The sequence below is a fragment of the Tachysurus vachellii genome, chromosome 17, assembly GCF_030014155.1.
Source record: "Tachysurus vachellii isolate PV-2020 chromosome 17, HZAU_Pvac_v1, whole genome shotgun sequence".
Lineage (NCBI taxonomy): Eukaryota > Metazoa > Chordata > Actinopteri > Siluriformes > Bagridae > Tachysurus > Tachysurus vachellii.
The window spans coordinates 19,091,242-19,115,125 of NC_083476.1; the positions used below are offsets into that span (position 1 = coordinate 19,091,242).

Here is a 23,884-nt window from a genome sequence, read left to right on the forward strand (position 1 = left end):
ATTTGTTCATTCGTTCTTGCCTCAGGACAAACGACCCAAAAGCCCTCAAAGCAGAAGTGAGTGGAAGATAAACCGAGTTTGGACGTCTCCCCGGTCGAACCCTTCATGAGTGACATGTGAATCTCTCTGAGAGAAGTTGATGAATCTGGTCTCCTCACACCTCTCCCACACAGTGCACTAAAGGAAGTGCACTCAAGGCAAGAGATCGAGAGAGAGAGGGAGAGAGAGAGAGAGAGAGAGAGGGAGAGAGAAGCAGGAATGGGGAATGCATGTAGAGAACTGAATATAGCCCCAGAGATAAGCTGAAACATGTTTCTTAGGAAAAGAAATAAACCATAAACCATCACGATTAGTCACCAGATTTTATCATGGAACTCAAACACTAGTCTTTTTCTAAAAATTCGCAGCATTAGAAATTTCTTCAATGTGAGTAGTTCCACCTTCTGTTCAAGACGGAAAACTCTTCATATGTCGCTTTAAACCCCTTCGTCACATCGGCTAGTTTTTATTAAGTCTAATACCACAAAAATGTCAGACTCCGTGGGAGTAAAATATGCATACATATATATAGTCTGACATTTTTGTGGTATATACATATATATATGTTCAGATGTGGGGCACGGTGGCTTAGTGATTAGCACGTTCGCCTCACACCTCCAGGGTTGGGGGTTCGATTCCCGCCTCCACCTTGTGTGTGTGGAGTTTGCATGTTCTCCCCGTGCCTCGGGGGTTTCCTCCGGGTACTCCGGTTTCCTCTCCCGGTCCAAAGACATGCATGGTAGGTTGATTGGCATCTCTGGAAAATTGTCCCTAGTGTGTGATTGCATGAGTGAATGAGAGTGTGTGCCCTGCGAAGGGTTGGCACTCCGTCCAGGGTGTATCCTGACTTGATGCCCGATGACGCACAGGCTCCCCGTGACCCGAGGTAGTTCGGATAAGCGGTAGAAGATGAATGAATGAATGAATGAATGAATGTTCAGGTGTAATTAATTTGTCTATTTCCCTTTGTGTGTATGTGTGTGTGCTTGTGTGTTTTTCAGACTGTACATCTTGACACTACATCTTACTCATTCGCATTTATTTTCCCGTCATAAATAATGTTGTTGTTTTTTTTCATTTCATTACTGACAAAAACTTGTCTCCTGTCTCATTTTACAAACCATTCAAAACCACAGACTATTCTTACATCCCACAAGAGGTATATTTACATACTATTTGCATATTGGACTGTGATTGGCTCATGGTTACAATCAACCAGTCCAACTGAAATGAAGCTCTGTAGTGACTTATATGTTGATATCAAACTCAAAACTCAATAAAATTTACTCATATTCACTACTATTCAACTTGAAGTTTACTACAAATACAGTCGAGGAGCAGCAGCCGTATTTCAGTACTTTTTGCAAGTCAGCTAATGAATATTAATGAGTCCCAAGAGTCTACTTCTGAATATTAACGCCGAGTGGGTGGCGTCGGCAAAACTAGTTGGAGATGCTGAGGGAGCAATTCTACTACAATTTATAAAAGTACCTACAGTAGATGTGCTTTTAGAGTAAAGCTTGTGTACTACGTAGTTTGTAGACGCTCTGGAAATTGTGCCTGAACGTGTGGGTGATTTTATTGGTTTGTACAATATTTCTTATGCTAAGAAATGCCTTGTGTTGTCGTTTTGACATCGAGAACATCCGTCCTTTATCTTGTATTCAAAGAACATAATATATAGACTACACACATCTGATCTAAGCTACTTCTGGTTTTTATGGATCAAGACTACCTACTATTAGTCATGCAGAACATTAACTCCAGCTGTTCCTGATACAGGTGTTAACATTCATGATCTATTAATCAAGGTCAATGGATCTGATACGTTATATCGCACATCAAATATGCAAAAAACTTTATTGTCTTTCTTCTAAGGCTTAGATTTGGTTATGCTAAAGAAAAACCAAGCATCAAAAGCAAACTCTTTTGTCACGAGGCATCAGCATGTGCTTTGAGCTCCGAGTCCTGACCTCTGGGGTGAAAGTAGTCGGTGTGACTGATGGCTGGTTTCTTGATGTCAGACGAGCGGTAGAGGATGTGATGTCGCCCGGATCCACCCTCCTCCTCTCCTGTCATGTCGCTTCCTCTCTCCAGTGGCTCGATGAAGAACTCCTCCTGACCTGCTCGGATCATTCCCGCCTGACAGGAAGACAGAGACAGAGAAGAAGGAGCCGGTGAGAAATAAAGAAGAGATAAAGAAGATGTAGCAAGATAAAGGCTCAAAAAGAAAGACAGAATGAAAGAAAGAAAGATACATTTTATACAGAGACAGGTACAAAGCTGCTATGTAAAGTCCATTAAGTGAAGCAGCTAGAGGGGCTATTTCCGTAGGATCACTATATCATATTTTCAGCCGCTTTGGAAGAAATCCGATCTTCGAATCGATCCGTTCTCTGTCTTCACCTAAATCATGCGTGCTGGCAGGAGCCATCATTAAAATCTGCAATGGACCAAAAGTAAGCGTACAAGTTATAAAGCTAGATGGATTCCCAAGAAGCTGTCATTGTGTCTCTAAGAGTCGTGTTTTAGCTCCCTGTGTTTGCACAATTAAAGCAGAGCAGGTTGTCAAAGACAAGAAGAAAGAAATCCAAGCCTAGAAATGAGATCAATACAAATGTCTTCTACTGAAGAACTGACAAGCTGATATACCTGCCTGTTCCTGTCTTGCTCTGTTTGTATCTAGTTGATGATGCCTATCTGAAAAACGGGACGTACTCGAATGCCTGAGGCGCCATGGACGTAACAACCAGGAATAAAAGACCAATAGAGCAAAGCAAGTAAACGACAGACTGCCTATCATGTGGGACTTATTGATTACAGCGCAAAGATTGGGGCCTACTCTGGTACATATTTAGCTTGGCTTTCCCCTGGTCTTTTCCCCTACACCCAACAAGTCAACATGTTCAGTTTTCTGAAGCTGTTCAAACAAGAAATCTGAAGGTCACGTCAACGCGCTCAGCGTTCCCAGGTCATCGCTAATAACGTAACCAGAGCTTTGAGCAGGCTGCTAGACTTCTACTGTACGTCCCCCGAGGGTCCGTTATGAAGGAAATGGCCCCGTGCCGCATAAACTGATACCACCATACTCAGGTTTAGCCATCACACTCACCTACTGTACTGACATCTATTCTGCATAGAAAAAGAAATGCAGCTGATTCATAACAGTACCACAGGAGTAGCACTGACTTCTAGCATCAATGCCTCAGACAGTTACATAATAGTTACTTGTAGTGAAAGGAAACAAGCTACATGATCTCTCATTTCTGTATTGAGAACCTGGATCACTTCTATAATACTTTTCTGGAGTCTTTGTATTTTACTTTGCTACACTTATTTTTGTTCAGTGTTACACACCAAAAAACAACAACACACTCAATGCTGAAACCCAATTAAAACACACTACGTCCATATTGTTATTCGGTTCTGAAAAACCTTCGACAAAAATTACAGAGCAGCAGCAAAGTCTGAGACAGTGAAGAGAGACGAACATCCCTGATCTTCAGTTTAATTCGACTCGGCTTGCTAATCATCTGCAAATTATGCAAGCCGGTAGAGAACCTGCGGAGATTTGAGCATTTCACAGCAACATTCAACCTGCAGCAACACGTCTAGGCAAATCGTTAGCTAGCCGAGTGATTTCGAATAGCTAGGCAGAACTTTAGACGTTTTATTGAATGACAACGCTAAACGTAAGACGTGATTGCAATATCCATAGCTCTCATTTGTTGTGTTAAATATAAATGTGCTGCTAGAGCTTACAGGTGAGGCTCAGGATAATGTTTCTAATAAATAATTGCTCCAAAATATAAACAAAGTAATTTAGCAGATGGGGGGCACGGTGGCTTAGTGGTTAGCACGTTTGCCTCACACCTCCAGGGTCGGGGTTCGATTCCCGCCTCCACCTTGTGTGTGTGGAGTTTGCATGTTCTCCCCGTGCCTCGGGGGTTTCCTCTGGGTACTCCGGTTTCCTCCCCCGGTCCAAAGACATGCATGGTAGGTTGATTGGCATCTCTGGAAAATTGTCCGTAGTGTGTGATTGCGTGAGGGAATGAGAGTGTTTGTGTGTGCCCTGTGATGGGTTGGCACTCCGTCCAGGGTGTATCCTGCCTTGATGCCCGATGACGCCTGAGATAGGCACAGGCTCCCCGTGACCCGAGGTAGTTCGGATAAGCGGTAGAAAATGAATGAATGAACTGAGGGTTAAGGGCCTTGCTCAGGGGCCCAGCAGCGGTAGCTTGGTGGACCTGGGATTCTAACTCGCAACCTTCCAATTGGTAAACCAACAACTTCAAAACTAGGCTACCAAATCCCCCCAGTAGTTACTTATTAGCTACTTAGAAGCTAATTAGTTACTTAATCATTTTTTTGATAGTTACTTTTCATGTTTACTTTTTGACTATAACTACAGCCACGATACTTCGACTTAAGTACTCAAGTGTGTTGTGTGCTTTTTAGCACTGCTAAATGAACACATACTAAACAACTGACATAAAACTGACATGAATTGATGAATTTCACGCATTGAGAGTGACAGTCACGCATTTGGGTCTTTTGTCACGCTCTCCCGCCACACATTGTATTTCTCACGCAGAAAAACTTTTTGACTATTTATCATATATTTAATATGCCGCAGCGCCCAAAACGTATCAGTCCGCACCGCTGTCTCTATGGAACCGGGCAGGAATCAAGCGCGTCTGGGGGGTTGAAAATGTCACTCTTGCCTGTCTTCTAAACTTGAGAGCCCTGCCTTAGACTATTATTCTGATTAGAGATTATTCTGAAAAAGAATAATTGTGGTGAATTTAACAAATACAAGCTTCTGCAAAAACATTCAGAATATCTGGATTGAGGTTAGCACATTCGCCTCACACCTCCAGGGTTGGGGGTTCGATTCCCGCCTCCGCCTTGTGTGTGTGGAGTTTACATGTTCTCCCCGTGCCTCGGGGGTTTCCTCCGGGTACTCCGGTTTCCTCCCCCGGTCCAAAGACATGCATGGTAGGTTGATTGGCATCTCTGGAAAATTTTCCGTATTGTGTGATTGCGTGAGTGAATGAGAGTGTGTGTGTGTGCCCTGCGATGGGTTGGCACTCCGTCCAGGGTGTATCCTGCCTTGATGCCCAGTGACACCTGAGGCTCCCCGTGACCCGAGAATACTTCAGATAAGCGGTAGAAAATGAGTGAGTGAGTGTGAGAATATCTGGATTGACAAAAAAAAAAAACATACTGCCGAGATGCCAAGTTGTGCCAGGGATCTGATTGGCCAGGGACAGGACTGATTTCGTCAAATCTAACAGTTAGCACCAATTTAGAGAAAGACAAATCCTTATCAGAAGGGGTTAGAAAGAAAGGAATATGATATATTGTTCTGGACAGGATTGAGCTGTGGCTAACATCTGCTCCAAATTTGTTTAAGATAATAAAAAGAGTGACATATAACCCAAAATATCTCAACAGAGAGTAACAAGCAATAGGAGTAACAAGCAAGAAAAAACGAGTCTTTTGTCCAGGTTGTTTGAATTATTGGTGCTCCATGTTATTCCACTCACTCACTTTCTACCGCTTATCGGAACTACCTCAGGTCACGGGGAGCCTGTGCCTGTGATCTCAGGCGTCATCGGGCATCAAGGCAGGATACACCCTGGACGGAGTGCCAACCCATCCCAGGGCACACACACACTCTCATTCACTCACGCACTACGGAAAATTTTCCAGAGATGCCAATCAACCTACCATGCATGTCTTTGTACCGGTGGAGGAAACCGGAGTACCCGGAGGAAACCCCCGATGCACGGGGAGAACATGCAAACTCCACACACACAAGGTGGAGGCGGGAATCGAACCCCCAACCCTGGAGGTGTGAGGCGAACGTGCTAACCACTAAGCCACCGTGCCTCCCCATGTTATTCCATTACTTAATATTGTTTACTGGATCAGAAGCAAGACTATTACAATGTATTATGAAAAATCACTAACGCCACCTATAATTTAGTTTAATGTAAATAAAAGCTAGTAGGTCGGTCATTCCAAAACATCTGAGTCTTCTCTGAGTGTTTGTGTTCATAGTTGAAAAGCCTGTAAACTAACACGAGGAGTTTTTACACGCACTTTTACAAGTTTACAGGATTTAGAAGGACAAAATCTTTATATCAAGAAGGCTTGGGGAGAAATCCAAAATGCTGTAAACTGAAATTATGGTCTATCATCGAATGAATAAAAAACAAGAGAAAAAAAAACCCTAAATGAAAAACCACAATGCAGCGTATATCTTTTAGCTTCCAGGCATGTAAAAACGATTAAACACAGAATCATTAATAAAAATTTTTGCTTTCTGCCTTTTACCAGGATGATAAACAACAGCATAGGCTTTCCAACAGAAAAAGCAGAGCCTGCTGCACCGTCCAACACCAGCGCACCGAGTCCAAGTTCTCTTTATCAGGGCTGCTGCTGTTTCCACTGAGTGCTGGAGTCATTTCCTGCCAGTGCCAAGGAAGGGAAAGAGCACCAGAGAAGTCTGAGAGATCATCTGATTCATTACGTGAGGAGTGGACAGAGAATGCTTATCTTTCTGGAGACAGCTCAGTTCAAAGACCTCTTAGAAGAAAACCACAACTGACACTGGTTATGTGTGTGTATACGAGTCAGCTCGTAGTGATACCCGTAGTGATACCGTCCAAGCCGCAAGCTGCCTCGAGGTGTCTTGGCTCGAAAGCTTTTATCACCTCTGGCGTTTCTTCTCATTTATCCAGATAGTTCATCAGCTGTACTTCTATCAATGCTGATGCTTTTAGAATAATGGTATGTCTTGTAAATCTCTGAGAGGCAGGCAGGGGCAATCTGAGTCACGGATCTGACTCCTGAGACACAATCCATGGTTGGGGTAAACCAGGAACATCATAATCCAAACCCGGCAATCTGGGGTCCAAACCAGAAAAGTCAAAAACTCTAATTAGAACATAAGGAAGGAATCAAAATTGGGTTGATGAAGCTGGAGAACTTGGTTGTAAAGCAATATGCAAAGAAAAATTTAATTATATTGACAAAGGTAATTGAATATTCGATGGTCAGGGTCACGTTGGATCGTGGGGAAGACACTCTGGAATGGACAGCTGGGTCTTTTAGATAAGGAGAACATGTAAAACTCCACAGAGACAGAAAACCTAGCAAAGCTCTTATTTATTTACTTTTAATTCCTTTATTTTGACTAAAATCGAGGGTCGTGTTTTGACTGACAAATACGTCTACCGTAACAAGACGTACTGTCAAATCAGGAAACGATTCTGGATGATTCTGTATATCCAAAGAAAAATGAATTCAAAAACCATTCACCGTGTGGAGTAAATACTGTCACGTCGTACTTACAGTATCTGTCTGTCTAAACCAATTCATAAAGACATCCACACCAGACTCAGGCAATAATTCTACATGACTCGAGTCAAACTGGTCTAATCGGAATCCTTTTAAAATTAAATTTCCAGACATTTAAAATACATTTTTTTTTTTTTTAGTCACAACACTTACATTTTGTATTTACACAATTAAGTATTTTAGCTTCTGTACGATACTCCCTCACTCTCACTCATTTTCTACCACTTATCCGAACTACCTCAGGTCACGGGGAGCCTGTGCCTATCTCAGGCGTCATCGGGCATCAAGGCAGGATACACCCTGGACGGAGTGCCAACCCATCACAGGGAACACACACACTCTCATTCACTCACGCAATCACACACTACGGACAATTTTCCAGAGATGCCAATCAACCTACCATGCATGTCTTTGGACCGGGGGAGGAAACCGGAGTACCTCTGAGGCACGGGGAGAACATGCAAACTCCACACACACACACAAGGTGGAGGCGGGAATCGAACCCCCAACCCTGGAGGTGTGAGGCGAACGTGCTAACCACTAAGCCACCGTGCCCCCTTCTGTACGATACTGCAAAAGAAAATTACAAACAAAATCATTTAGAATAAGACGGCTAAAGTTTAACGGCTAAAGTTCGAGTCTCACGACACGTATACTCCGTTTAAATCTTTCGTTACTGTTACAGAGCTTCATTTTTGTGTATGTTTGTGGGCGAAGGATTTGAATTTAAATGACAGATTTAATGCTACTTTACTTGTACAACAACAGCTGAAATACGGAGGAAGAAATAACTGCTATTTCTATAAGACTTATCCACTTAACACTTTTTTTTACCAGTACACCAAAATAGAAAATATCTTATCAGACATTTCCAGTCAGTATAAACAATTAAATGTCTGATCTAAAACAAGTCAAGACTCTGTTGGCTTTTAGTGGAAGACGTGTAAACGTGGGGAGTCTCAGAGAGCAGAAACAGGTTCAAAGTCTACCTTGAAAAAAGAAAAATTTGTGCAGGAAAAAAATATGTTTTTTTTTGTTTATTTGGGAACGTTTCTACAAATATATCTCAGCTAGTAGGCTAGATAAAAACAGAAAAACTTATAAAACACTACACTTACTTAAATCCCTAAGTGTCTACTTTGATATGAGCTTTATATTAACCTCTAGTGTGGACTGAGACATGATAAAGACATTCACTGATCAACATAGACACAACAAAATCCAGTCAACTTTTGTATGAAAGACTTTTGGGTAAGAAACATTTCTAGATAACATAAAATTAATATATAACTAATCAATCTTGCTAACGCTAACGTTATTTGGGAGCATCAGCACACACGGTGTAATGTGTCATGTGATCTGTGGTGAAATATAAGAGGGAAAATTGAGAACAGACACTCAGTCATCTTCAGTAACAGCTTCAATCGTGGTCATGGGCTCAGCGGAATACACCTTAGATGGGACACTAGTTCATCACACACACACACACACACACCATTTTGACTAACCAACCCACCAAGAGGAATGTTTGTGGAAGGAAACCAGAGAACCCAAAGGAATCCCACATGGACACATGTAAAAAAATATATAAATAGTAACCCAAACCCTTAAACCTGTGGACTTTGGAGCTTTGATGCAGCAAATAATCAAATATATAAATATATAAAAAATGATCACATAACAAAGAAAACACACAATCTGTACATGTCCATGCTGCTGTCAACTTTACATGTTCACTACATATACAAGACCACTCGTACCTTTTAACACAGCAGGCCAGCTGTTTAAAGACCGAAGCCGTGATCCAGAAAACAGATAAAACAGCACTTTTTAATGTAATGATACATAACTGCACTCTCACACAGACTGGTATATCAACACATAGTTCTGTGAAAGAGATTAACAGATAAGAACAATGCTGGAGGAAAATAGTCCCTTTATGGAGCATTTATAGTTTCCTACAGAGTTCTGAATAAGCGTACGCACTTAAACCACACAAAGCAAAGCTCATTGATTTATTCGTTCATTCATTCATTAATAATCAATATCTGATTAGCTGACTGTAGTTAGCACACTGATGATACAGTCCATTAAATACACTAAGGGTGTAAAACAAAGCCATTATCTGTATCTGTACCTGTTTAGTGCTCAAAATATTCTGAATTTCCTATTTACAGAAAGTCAGCATTATCAATACCGAAGGTTTAACTTCTTTTACCAAAAATGCATTTGCGCTTGTTTTTGTTGTGTCCGTGTTGATCATTAAATGTCTTTATCATGTCTCACTTCATATTGGTGGATAATATGAAGCTCAGGACTTTATTTATCCTACCAAAGGTGATATATTTACATTTATAGCATTTAGCAGACGCCCTTATCCAGAGCGACTTATATTTTATCTTTTTTTTTTTTTTTATATATACAACTGAGCAATTGAGGGTTAAGGGCCTTGCTCAGGGGCCCAGCAGTGGCAGTCTGGTGGACGTAGGAAACGAACTCACAACCTTCCGATTGGTAGCCCAACACCTTAAACACTAGGCTACCACATCCCACGTACATCCCATATATTCGTAGTAAAGTTCCAAAAAAAAAAAAAAAAAAGGCTAGTTTATTTTTCCACAGAACTGTTTCTATCTTTAAAGTAAATGCTGATATCAAACCCATTTCTGCTCCCTGAGATGCCCCATGTGTTTATTCATAAGCAGCTCAAATTTATCTTCAACCACTATAACTCTGTGTTGTTTGATATGGACACGTCATCAGTCCAATCCGAATAACATATCCATATTTGCTCACGTCCCCTACTGCCACACCGTTGAACTTCGATCACATTTCTAAAACATTAAAGCATTTCATATTCAGCAATTATAAACTAAACAAAACTTAAACTCAAATGAAAATCTCTATGTTAAAAGCTTAAACCGAGGATTTTCTATAACATCTCCTGTGTGGATTGGTCACGTTTTTCTAAAGCTAATAAACTCTCTCTCTCTTTTCCTTTCAACAAAGAGTTGTTATGTAACATCGAAAAAATGTCTAATTGTTGAGATGGTGAAACGTCCTAACAATTCTCCGGAACTTATATTCAGGACACGGCAGTTTCTTCTTTCTCGTTTCTTGGTAATTATGACAAGGGGATTGTCGTCTTAGAAACTAACTTTACCCTGGAGGAGTACAACAACAATCAGTGCATCTATAAATGGATAAATATACCGTCGCTGTCGGGCGGAAACCTCGTATGTCCAAATTTGGTCAATTTCATATTTTTTCACATATCGATGCTATTGGTCAATCCCCACATGGGTCTGTTATTTTTACAAGTTATTAACCAATCTAAAGTCTTGAAAATAGCTTGAGCGCAAATCTCATAACTCCATTGGACACTTCAACTGTCCACCTCTTCCTCACTCCGTGGGAGAGCTTCACGGCATATTTCTCCTCAAGAAGAGTCGCAACGAATCAACACGTCTTCTGAGGTAAATGTCTTCAAAACACTGGGCTCAAATAAAAAAAAAATCTTGACCCCCGCTAGTTCTGGTGCTCATCTGAGGACAGGAATTTAGCGCAAGACAATCCACTGCAACGCGGACTAAACCCTGTGCACTGCAGATAAGGTACGGCGTTTTTTTCATTTCCTGAAAAATAACGGTTTTGGAGATACGAGGATTCCGCCCGACAGCGACGATATGTTTGACTCATTAATGAATTGCTGTTATCAGAAAATGAAGGGTTTGGTGACGCTTATTTTCCTATAACAGCACACGCATAGTATTTTATTCTTTACATCCACTGTTGGTAAATGAAGCAGTGGTGGAATCACAGAACGTTGGCAGATTTTCTTCATGTCACCCCTTAACAACCACGACGCTTGGCAACTACCAGCATAGAAACAATACGCATCGAGCACAGATGGTCTCGGCTGACTTTGTCTACGTTCTTTGTACAGTACGTCTCTAGTTCCCTGAATAGAAACAGACCTTTAGGCTTAATTAAAAGTATGTTTAATCCGTGACTATTTTTTTATGAACGACTTCAGTATACAGTAGAGCTTCTATACACTGCTGACTAATACATATCAAGCGGACGAATGCAGTCCTGAGGCTTTGGTGTGGAAAATAATATAGAGGTCCAGCTTCATCCATTTTTTTTTAAAAATCACTTCTGGACTCCAGATGAGAACATTTTTTCCATGACTGCAAGCTGAAACTTTGAAAAAAATGCAAAATTTCGAAGGTCATGTAGGGATGAAATGATAGTGACGATATTTTATTGTGCTCTTTGTTACTCAGTGAATTCCTTTCCAATGATTTGTCTCTTCTCTTATCACAACAAAGTCTTCCAGCTGTAGCCAGATGGTCATGATGCACATGGAAATAATCTGTCAGTGTTCATCATATCAAGGAGTCAATTATAGGTTCATATACATGACTTTTAATTACGTGGCTGTTTCATTACTGCTGCGAATAAAACGTATTAACTTCCGCAAACATAAACGACCTCTAAACCTCAGCCTATTTATTTCTGCCTATATGAGTCATGCTCGCTTTGGTTCATGTGAGCTGATTGATTGTTAAATCTCTTATGCATTTAAAGTAATGCACGAGCATGAAAGGCCAGGATCAACATGTTATTTCAGCTTGCATTTCTACAGCTCAGGCTATTAGAGAGACTTCAGCCAGATCTGTTGCTTGACTTTGTCCTCCTATCCGAAACGCAGCCTAAACCCATTTACCTTTGCTCTGAAATAAAGAAGAGAGAACAGCTGGCTAGCAGAGAGCACAATAAGGTTCTGAGAAAGCTAACGCTGTCTGGATCTGGACTGGAAAGGACAGGTCGCCCTAATTTACCTTCAGTATGAAACATAATAGAAAAATTCAACTTGCATTTGATGAGAACAAAAGAAGCATGAAGATTCAAACGTTCAGGAAAGAGCTAGATAACAAGGTTAAATTTCATTTAACGTACACCAGGGTTGGGTGGTATAGCTATCTCATTGTTACATTGCCACGATACTGACTTTTACTCTGATTATTATTAACCCGTGATACTGGACGACCCGCCCCTTACGCGGGGGAGGAAACCGGACCGGGGGAGGAAACCGGAGTACCCGGAGGAAACCCCCGAGGCACGGGGAGAACATGCAAACTCCACACACACAAGGCGGAGGCGGGAATCGAACCCCCAACCCTGGTGCCCCCCCTGGAAAATTCAATCTTTTTAAAATATAAAACATGCAAATGACGAGCAGGGAAAAATCACACTATCGCACATAGTGTTCACACAGTGAGTGGATCATTAGGTCAAAGATCCAGCATGTTCTGGTTCCTATCAGAGGTCTGGAAAAACAGCCAGGGAGATTTAGTGGAAAAAACAACAACATGTACTTATGGATGAAACTGGAATCTGTGCCATCATCACTTCCAGCTTTCCATCTCATTTTCATTCTCTCCTCAATACCATTAATTCCTTTGTGATTAAAAACTGCTCTGTGGAGCTTACACTCTGTATCCATGAGGTTTGGAGGCTCATTCTGATGTGGAGAATTTTCCAGAAGATGGGCCTGAAAAAAAATCTAATGTTACAGTTTTTTCCTCTTCATAAAATGGGTTATCTTTCCATCAAAAGGGGAAAAAACACATGTGTAAAAAGGATGTGGTGGTTTTGCTTTAGTGACATAAGATAGGATTAAAAAACAGCAAACTAAAGAGAGCTAAGAAGAAGTGCAGCGTGAGGTGTTAAGTGAGATTCTCCTAAAGAATTTCGTAGTGATGTAGCAGTACATGGCTTTGTGTCCTGTTGCGAGAGTAAATTGCCTGTCTCTGAGTCGAAACACACTCTTAACTCCCAAGCACAGATAATTTACTGGACCAGAATTCCAAACGAAAACATCAATATGTCACTTGCAAATGGTAATGTAACACACATTCTGCTAGACTGGGCTTCGGGCCAACGTCAGAGTGAAAGACAGAGATACATAGCTGGAAAGAAATAGGAAGAAAGAATGAGAGAATGAAAGCAGTGTCTAAGAAGGTACTTTAGATTCTTAAGCTGTGAAAGAATGACAGAACATTAAGATACTAAAAATGTGATTTTTATGGTTTACTCCTCTTTAAAGCCTGACTCCCTGGATTAGTATTCCGGTCCACTTCAGTAGTCTATACACCTCAGCATTCCATATACTTTAGTATTCCCTACACTTCAGTTTTTCCTACACTTCAGTATTCCATATACTTTAGTATTCCCTACACTTCAGTATTCCCTATACTTTAGTATTCCCTACACTTCAGTTTTTCCTACACTTCAGTATTCCATATACTTTAGTATTCCCTACACTTCAGTATTCCCTATACTTTAGTATTCCCTACACTTCAGTATTCCATATACTTTAGTATTCCCTACACTTCAGTATTCCCTACACTTCAGTATTCCATATACTTTAGTATTCCCTACACTTCAGTATTCCATATACTTTAGTATTCCCTACACTTCAGTATTCCCTATACTTTAGTATTCCCTACACTTCAGTATTCCATATACTTTAGTATTCCCTACACCAGTATTCCCTATACTTTAGTATTCCCTACACTTCAGTATTCCCTATACTTTAGTATTCCCTACACTTCAGTATTCCCTATACTTTAGTATTCCCTACACTTCAGTTTTTCTTACACTTCAGTTTTCCCTACACTTCAGTATTCCCTAATGCTCAGTATTCCATACACCTCAGAATTCCCTACACTTTAGTATTCCCTAGACTTCAGTCTCTACACCTCAGTATTCACTACACCTTAGTATTCTCTAGAGTTTTGTATTCCATACACCTCAGTAATCCATAGACTCCATTATTCCTACACCTCTGTATTCACTACACTTCAGTAATCCCTGAACCTCAGTATTCCTTAAACCTCATCATTCCCAACACTTCAGTAATCTCTACACCTCAGTATTTCCTACACTTCAGTATTCCATACACCTCGGTATTCCCAACACTCCAGTATTCCCAACACTCCAGTATTCCTTACACTCTAGTATTCCCTACAACCCAGTAATCCCTACACTTCAGTATTCCTTACACTCCAGTATTCCCTACAACCCAGTATTCCCAACACTTCAATATTCTCTAGACTTCAGTATTCCCTACACCTCAGTATTCCCAACACTTCAGTAATCCCTACACTTCAGTATACCTCACACTTCAGTAATTTAAGTACAGTAATTATTAAATCATGATGTTTAGAAAGCAGTTGCTTTGACAAAAAAAAAAAAAAAAAAAGAAACCTAACAGACATTCTATCTTTAGTATGATTTCATAAAAGAACGATTTCTGCTCTAAACACCCCACCCAGTTCACCCGGGCGAGTGCAAGGAGGAATCCTCCCATGTTTTCGCTGACACGTCTCGTATCTACAAAATCCCGCTCATCCCTCCTCGGAGTGTTTTAAAGGTATCAGAGACTATGCTGATGCAGCACAGGCCCCTCTTCCCACTCAACACTTCCAGCTGCCACGTCACATGACTCTTAGTCTGAGGTTTCACAACACACACTCAGAAGCTCAGCCAGAGGCAGAGCAAGAACAAGAGCAAGTTCGAGTTTCTGTTAAATCCGAGCTTCCCCAGCACGCCCTTGCTCAGAGCTGTACGTTTTTGAACGAGCTGGAGGTCTGTTCCGTGGACGGAGAACGCTGAGATCCCGTGCTCTATTGCGTTAAAGGGTTTGGTTTCTCTTGTCAGTGGCAGAATGTTAATGACATCATCAAAGTACTTCAGGAACACCCCACCTGGCTAGCGTTCTTCTTTCATCGTCTGTCACTGAAAAGCCAAGTACACACAGACACACACATCACAGATCCCTCTCTAAGGGCCTACTGATTAGTTTCTGCAGATGGTCTGCATAGATACTTTTGAATCAGGGGCTTTTAAAGCATCCCTGAGGTGATCTCAGACATGGCACATGAGCCGAGACACTTTCACAGATCTGTTGCAAGTGATTGTATTCAACATCTAACAGCCAGAAGATTAAACTCTTCTCCTGTGAACTCCTATCACAGAAACATGCTAGATAACAGGATCCAAAACACACCTTGATCAATTTTCATGCTGCCTTCTGCAGACTAGAGACAATCGGCCAAAATTAAAAAACGACACCGTACACACACCACTAACATTCAGCCTCCTGCGTGGTGTTAGACATCAGGTCTTAAGCTGTCAGGTTTCATCTACGGTGAACTCCATGTGGTCTTCTTCTAATCCAGTGCATGGTTTGATGTGCTCTGTGTTGCTTATTTGCACAGCACGGCTGTAAAGACTAATTCGTTGACTTCCTGTCACCTCGAAACCTCTCTGAGGAAGAAGGTATTTTCCACCTGTACAACCTGGATGTTTTTTTTTTTTTTTTTACGAGACTAGTTTCATGTGAAAATCCCAGGAGATCAGAAGATCTACAACCGAAATAAAAATGGCACCATGTCATAAATAAAGTCAATAAACCGATATTTTTTCCAAATCAAATTTTTTCTGTTTTGTTTTTTTTTCCTTTGAACGCTATGTTCGACAAACCGCATAAGAAAGACGTATGGTTACACTCTTGGCGAAAACCCGGAACATTCTGATACAAAAACAAGTCTGACAAAACCTGCTTTTTATTTTCTTCTTCCTTATTTTCTTTCCAGATGTTTGCACACTGCTTCAAATGTGAGGAAAGAAAAGAAATTTGTTGAAAGGAGACACTCAAAGCTACAGACGGGAGGAATGCGCTCTCTTCCTATCAGACTCGGCACACACGAGACCAAATCCAACACGGATGAGCTGGTCACGAAGACCAGCTTCCATAATCGACCAGGAAGAAGTCGGAAAACACACACGACCACACGTGACTTCTGTGTAGGAGGCACATCTGCTTAAGCACAAGTTCCCCTACAGAAAAGTAGCAGTAGTGGCAGCAACAGCTTGTGCCCCTGCTGGAGAATCGAGGCACACAGTCGCCGCGCCGCCTCCTACTCACTTCTCACTTAGCAGGGCTTTGGTCCTCCCAGCATGCACCTTGGTGCGGTGCTCGAGCCCCACTGCCACTTACAGAGCCGGAGCTTAGTGGTGGGTGTATTCTGCAGAGGTTTGCAGACTTGCAGAGAAGTGCAGACTGCCAAGGAAGTTTGCTCAGATATAATGCTGTGGAGAAGCAGCATAAGGAAGAGCTTGTTAAGAATTGGCAAAAAGAAAAATCGGCGCTGACAGACGAACAAAACTAAAATAACACTGGAGCCTCAGAGTCTTCTGCTTGGCTGACAGGAGTGGAACCCGACGGCGCCTTCTTATGTTGTAGCTCATCCTCCTAAAGTTTCACCGTGTTCCTTCTGAGATGCTTTTCCCCTCAACACGCTTGTACAGAGCGGTTATTTGCGTTACTCTGCTCTTCCTGTTGGCTCAAATCTGACCGGCCGTTTTCCTCTGAGTTTCCCCTTGAGCTTCCATCCGAAAGGGAAGCTTCCAACTTTCTGGAGGTTTTCTGCGTAAACTCTAGACACTACTATGCATGACAATATTCTGGCCAGTAAGACTGTGAGGGGAAAATCCCAACATCATTTTTTTTAATTCTATTCATTAATTCACATTTAACAATATATATATATATATATATATATATATATATATATATATATATATATATATATATATATATATATATATAAAAGGAAAAAAAACGATGTAGATGGTCCTTATGATGAAAACGGCTCCTTTTTTACACTGGGTTGGTATTTGATTTAGTACTACCGCATAGATTAGCTGGATTAATCATTAGGAAGGTCCCCAGAAGCATAGTAAGACACAAGCGTGTGTGTGTACTGTATGTGTGTGTTTGTGTTTCTGTGTATGGCTGTGCTCAGTAAATATGCATGAGAAGGAGCATGCAATAAGCTTGTTAAGCTACAATGCTGTGTAAGTTTTGAAACGCGTCGCTGTCAAGAACCCTTTCATAACACTTTCACGATCCGACACGTCAACAGACGACCCACCTGGAACAAGTATGGCATTTCTAATCACTCTGCTACGAGCGTAGAAAAAGCTTGGGGAAGTTTGTACTCCAAACGTAAAGTACAATCTAGTGGCGTAATGTTAGCATGCAGTCTGGAATAACTACTAGTAGCATATTTTCTGTAGGATAAAAATGCAGTATAGTAAAATGAAAAAAATAATAAAACCTGGTGACAGGTTCATAATTGGCCGCTACAGCACATACATTCATTCATTCATTCATTTTCTACCGCTTATCCGAACTACCTCGGGTCACGGGGAGCCTGTGCCTATCTCAGGCGTCATCGGGCATCAAGGCAGGATACACCCTGGACGGAGTGCCAACCCATCGCAGGGCACACACACACACTCATTCACTCACGCAATCACACACTACGGACAATTTTCCAGAGATGCCAATCAACCTACCATGCATGTCTTTGGACCGGGGGAGGAAACCGGAGTACCCGGAGGAAACCCCCGAGACACGGGGAGAACATGCAAACTCCACACACACAAGGCGGAGGCGGGAATCGAACCCCCAACCCTGGAGGTGTGAGTCAAACGTGCTAACCACTAAGGCACCGTGACCACCAGCACATACATTAAAGATATTTATTTTTCAGACGATCTGAAAATTCTGTCTGGGTTGAGAATAAAAATCTCTGAGGCTCTGAGTCATGACACTTTATACGGCTTCTACAGTTTTACACAATTTACAATTTACATTAACGTTTAAATAAGCTTTTTACATCATACGTCTTATGTAAAGAATAAATCATTCTAAAATGTGCTGTAAGAAAAATAATCTACTCTGTACCAAACAATAAGCGCTAGTTTGTGTTATCGCTTACTGTACGTTCTAGCAGCTTTAAATAATCAATCCTTTTCCGGCATCTTTTTTTCTCTATCTCGATATTAATATGTGGAATTCCATCTGTATTACATTCATAAGATCTAGACAAAAATGAAAACGTTTTCCCCGGCTCTCTCGGAACTTTGTTGGCGCCAGATCTGCTAGCATGCGAGAAAAAAAATCAAAATATGAAATAAGATTTCGACAGTTTAACTTCGGAGAAAGATTCAGATTATTTCCTGATCGTATCACATCAGAGTGTGTGTGTGTGCCCGTGTGTGTGCCCTGCGATGGGTTGGCACTCCATCCAGGGTGTATCCTGCCTTGATGCCCGATGACGCCTGAGATAGGCACAGGCTCCCCGTGACCCGAGGTAGTTTGGATAAAGCGGTCTGCTTCATGACAATGCCCAGTTGTTCCTCTGTGTTTGTTTTCCTACTAGACACAAGTGCTTGGGACAAAAAATTGAAAGCATACTAAAATAAAGTTAAAAAAGAAGCTTACTCCGATTGCAAAGATTCTGAGGGTTGTATCTCTTTGTATCTTTAGGTGGAGCATTTGGTCTACATGCTAAAGATGACATGCATGAATTAGTGTTTGATTTGTCTAAGATGCATCACTTAAACATCTGGATCAGCTCTTGTTGAAGTGATTAGATGCATCTGTCATATAATGACTGCCAGAACTGAGGAGGAAATGAACAAATCACATGATAGTACATTGATAGTGGTTCATTGTTAGCAAGTGGGGTTAGAGATCTGACTCCGGCTCCTGCCTCTGTCTTAACTCCTGCAGTCTGAAGTATCTCTGGTATCTCTAGTGTGTGAATGTGTATGATTGTGCCCTGCAATAGGTTGGCACTCCATTCACCCCATTGGTGTCCCCTGGACCCCAATCAGGGTGTCCATTGGCTTGTGCCTTGAATGCCTTGGGATAGATTTCAGTGTCCCTGTGAACCTGTGTAGGATAAACGGATGGATGGGTGATAAATGAACCTCTTTGAGTTCACAAGGAAAACTGCCTTGATTTATAATAGAGCATGGAAGGGATTGGTCAAAAATCCAGCATTGATAGTTTGGCAGTGCCAGGCTTTGAACCCACAACCTTCTGATCAGATATGCACAGCATTTACAACCGTGTGACTAATTCCATATTCTTTCGTGTCTTTGACTCTTTGCCCTCCATCGTACACCTATGTGATGCTGGTCTGGCACGATCTTAGCTACACAGATTTTTGGAAAAAAAAAAACAGGCCTTGAAGGTTTGAAGATGTTTGCTGCAAAGCTGTGCAGCACTCCATTTTGTTGCAAGGCACAACAAAATCGTTTCCACGTGGTACGACATTCCTACACAGTGAACGTGCTTCTATGTCATCGACATGTTACTTAATTAACTAGCACCACGATGTCTCTTGCTGTTGTCTTCTTCTTCTCCGCTTCCCAGTTTCGGATGTTCTCTCTTGCCCCTTTTCCACCGAGGCAGTTTGAGTGCTGGTTCGGAGCCAGAGCCTAATTTAGAACCAGTTCTTTCTTTTTCGACAGCCAAAGCACCGGCTCTGAACCAGGAAAAGTGGTTCTTAAGTAGCACCAAAACGTTGCTGGTCTAGACTTAAGAACCGCTTGTGTCAGGGGCTGTGGGCGGAGCTACTGTTAGCGCATTTATTAATGTACCTTAAATATACTAATGTTTAATACACTTTTACTTTACCGCGATATGATACATTATCAGCACACATGATAGCAGGTAGCTACATGCTAATGCTAACTTTCTGTGTTAATGATAAAATAACGTTATGTACTTTCTCGATAACAACCTCCGTTTATACAGGTTACATGGAGCTGCACGTACACGTTGGACTCGCCGCGTTTGGGTGTTAATGTAGGTTCACAAAGCCATGAGTATTAACAGTAAAACAACATCCGCCATCGTTGATGTGTTTGTGTTTGCCGCTGCTGCGCTAACGTTGCTGGGACACGTGACACGTATACAGTGACGTCAGACTCTGCACTGTGACGGCTCTCTAGCCGGTGGAAAGGCAAACCGGTTCTTAGAAGGTTCACCAGTAGAACCAACTTTGAACCAGCACCAGTGCTAGCGCTGAACCAGCACCCGGTTCTTTTTTGGTGGAAAAGGGGCATATGTGGTCCTGGAAATACAGTTACAGAGATACCGCACAGTTCTATCTGGTCACACGTTTCAAAAATGTCAACACTGCAATCTGGTAATAACGAAACGAAGGTGATCGATCACGTTAAGAAAGAGCCTCATGGCAAAAGAGAGCACATTTCTAGATAGACATAAATCAGAGGAAGCGAGCTGAGGGCGTTTCTGCAACAGAGTGCTCTCTGAGGAGCTGAGTCTTCAAGCACGGGTACTGCTAATGCTGGAGTTATCACAAAGTAAGAGAAACATGCAGGATTAGAAAATTGTATGCGCTCAGGCAAATGCCGGGTTATCGATATAATGAGCCCTAAGGCAACAAACTAAATATATATATATATATATTCCCCAATAAATGGATCCGTGTGAAATCTAGATTATCCAGTATTTAAAGCAACAAATTATGAACTTAAACATACACATAACTAAAATGTGTATCCTAGACTAACAGGGTCAACTCTGACTGGAAAGCAACTAAATTATGAAGCCTCTCACATCCGAATGCTAAAAGCCTGTTTTCCCTCTAGATTCCCTTCACTGAGTAAAAGCAGTGCAGGTCAGATGGAGTAATCCTGCCATCCAGCTTGGCCAGACTCCAAGCCGGGTCCGTCATCTCCTGGGATGCCCTGTGTGTATATATATGTGTGTGTGTGTGTGTGTGTGTGTGTGTGTGTGTGATGTTTTTCTGCGAGGTTTGCACACTCACTCCTTCTCTTCCCGCAGTGAAGCAGTAGGACGGAAGGTGAAGACAGGAGTCGACACATGTGAGGTCACACCAGGGTTTCAGGGAGGAGTCCGGACACACTCATAGCTCGAGGTGTTTTTGATGAAAAGGTAACTCTCTCCGCGTGAGTCACACTTCTGCGCTACAGAGGCAATCCCTGTGCATGGTTCCCTCAGTTCACTCTTCACTCTAATAAAACTGACCTGGATGTAATTTTGTCATTTTTTTTTTAGTACTTATTATGATTTTACTCATGTAGTCGTAGAGTTAATTGCGTTATCCTGTACTGATGCTAGCTTCCATGGACAGATGAAGGTCCACAGAGCTTCAGTGAGGAACATTTCCACGTGGACAGAGTTCAAAGGAAACACGCAAATAATATTTTATGTCCATCTCTAATTCATGGAGTTTTAGTTATCGAGAGCACATTTGGTGGGAAAACATGAGACGTGTGATATTTGATAAACAACATAAATGTTCGATGCCAGCAGCGCTCTCTGTTTTGCCAATAAGCAGTCGCTCAGTTCTGATCTCAAAGCCACTAGAATAAACAGGAGATCCAATGAATATAAAGAAATACTGAATCAAAAATTGAAGTGTGGTTTTAATAGACAAATCTTTGGAATATTTTTAAAGATGTGAGAAAAAAAAAAATGGATGTGGTGCTGTCGCTTAGCGACCTCGCAGGGTGTACGTCGGTGTACAAAACACACAGTGGGTTGTTGGCCTGCAGCAATAGAGGCAAGCGGCCCGAAAGGACCCGAGGGTGCCAATACTTTAATCTTAGTAGAAATGGATAGAATGCAAAGACTTTGTGATGCACGCATATTCATTACCACAAACACAGTATCTATGCTTTCAACGGCTGTCCTCTTAATTAATAATTAGTGACCGTTATAAAATATCAAAAAGAACGCTTATTATAACACTGGACCCAAGTCAAGAATCGTGAAAAATCTGTTTCAAAGAGAATTCACTCACCAGGCCGTCACAGTTGCTAATAGCCACTGAAGTATCTGGTACATTAGTAATGTGGCCCACGTACAAGCATTTGCTTGGCAGTAGTGGTTCTGTCCAGGTCTGGTTATCCTCCTCGTGCCACTCCAGAGTCGCTCCCGGGGCCACCAAGCGCGAGTTGTGCCTCAAGAGCATGTGAAACTCTTGTCCGAAAACAGTGACATTGTAAAAGATTGTCTCTTGGTGCTCAGGCCCTCTGTGCTCGTGAGCGTCTCGCCTCCTGCGCCGGTGCTGCAGCCCACTCAGGCGGTCAGCCGAGACAGAGTGGGAGAGGAAGCGTCCATCCGTGTCCACGCTCACCGGCTTCACCAGGGTGTACTCCTTCAGGACATGCTGCAGGGAATCTGCCATAGGCACAAACACAAACACACACACACACACACACAGTCAATACACATCCGTCACATACAGATACCAGGTCAGTGCATAAATCAGTAATCATCAATAGGGACGGGTGACGCTCTTGACATCTACAAGGGCTTTAGTAAAAACACAAAGTGGGTGCAGAGTGATTCAACACAGATGGAACACAACTTCCACTAGCGTCGTGCATTCCTGATCCACAGAAGAAGGCCAAGTTTCCATCAGTGTACAGGCTGGTGTCAGACATGCACACGGTGCCCTATGCATATGCAAGTGAACTTCACCTCCGGAGAAAGGTGTAAGCACAGCATGCTAAAGGACTGCACAGTTGTTTTTCCAGCCTTGGCGTCCTCTTCAGAAGCAGTGACACTAATGCCTGAGTTTTATGCAGAATATTAAAAGGCAGAAACACTGCCTCTGTCAGCTATTTCACCTCCACCAAGAACCGCATGGAGATCTTAGAGAGCCTGAAGTGTCAGGGAGATCAACAGAAAGTTACCCAGAAGATACATGGCTTTTTTTTTTTTTTTTTTTTAGGAATTCATCCAAAAGTTATTTATTAGAACATGTCACAATCTGACTCAGTGCTTAGTGTTAGGAAAAAAAGGAAAGGAGAAAAGGAAAAAAAAAAGTTGGAGACACCATAAAGGTTGCTGACATTCAGGGCATTGCCCCTTGCAGAGATTTTTTTTTTTTTTTTTTTACATTTTTTTTAATTTTCTTTCCACAAAATCCGACCTACACTAATGTTATTTATTAAAGACTGTCCTTTGTTTGCAAATAACGCAAGTGTTGCATTTGATCTGCTCAGATCTCAGAGGTTCATTAGAAGGATCTCTGATCTCTCGGCACTCCAAACATAAAGTACCCATTAATAGTGAAATCCGAATAAACAAGAGGAAAAGCTTTGCACATACCTATGCTGTCGGTGATATAGAGAGCCTTTGTGTGCTGAAAGTGAAGCAAAATAATGATGAACGCATATTTAGTCGGCGTAACATCCATGGCAGGTCGGGGAAGAGGGAGAGAGCGCGCGGGCGACCGACTGCAAACTAGTGATGGGCGATGCGCGATGAATCGTTTCATTTTGAACGACTCTTTTAAGCGAGTCCATCGAATCGATTCGGGCGAGTGAGCGAATCGAAAGTTGTCTTTTCTTTTCTTTTCTTCTCACGGGAAGAAAAAAAAGTTAAAAAAAAAAAAAAAACCTACGTGTTTTGTACTTTTGTTTGTAAATATATATAATATATATATATTTAAAATAAAATATATATATATATTTTTTTTTTCTTTTGAAAATGGATCTGTACTAAATGAGTTATATATTTTGTTTTGTACAAATATTTTGT

The 23,884-nt window shown here is 41.7% G+C and overlaps 1 protein-coding gene across 1 annotated transcript in view; it reads right to left on the reverse strand.

The window, feature by feature from the left end:
• The window catches only part of adamts2a (ADAM metallopeptidase with thrombospondin type 1 motif, 2a), a 61,106-nt gene extending 37,514 nt beyond the window's left edge, over window positions 1-23,592 (reverse strand). The window contains exons 1-3 of the mRNA XM_060890549.1: window positions 23,453-23,592; window positions 22,137-22,516; window positions 2,013-2,181 (exon numbers count right to left, since the gene is read on the reverse strand). Of these exons, the coding sequence (XP_060746532.1) occupies window positions 2,013-2,181; window positions 22,137-22,516; window positions 23,453-23,540 (637 nt within the window). The 5' untranslated portion in view covers window positions 23,541-23,592. The remainder of the gene's footprint in view (window positions 1-2,012; window positions 2,182-22,136; window positions 22,517-23,452) is intronic.
• Between the last annotated feature and the right edge of the window lie 292 nt (window positions 23,593-23,884).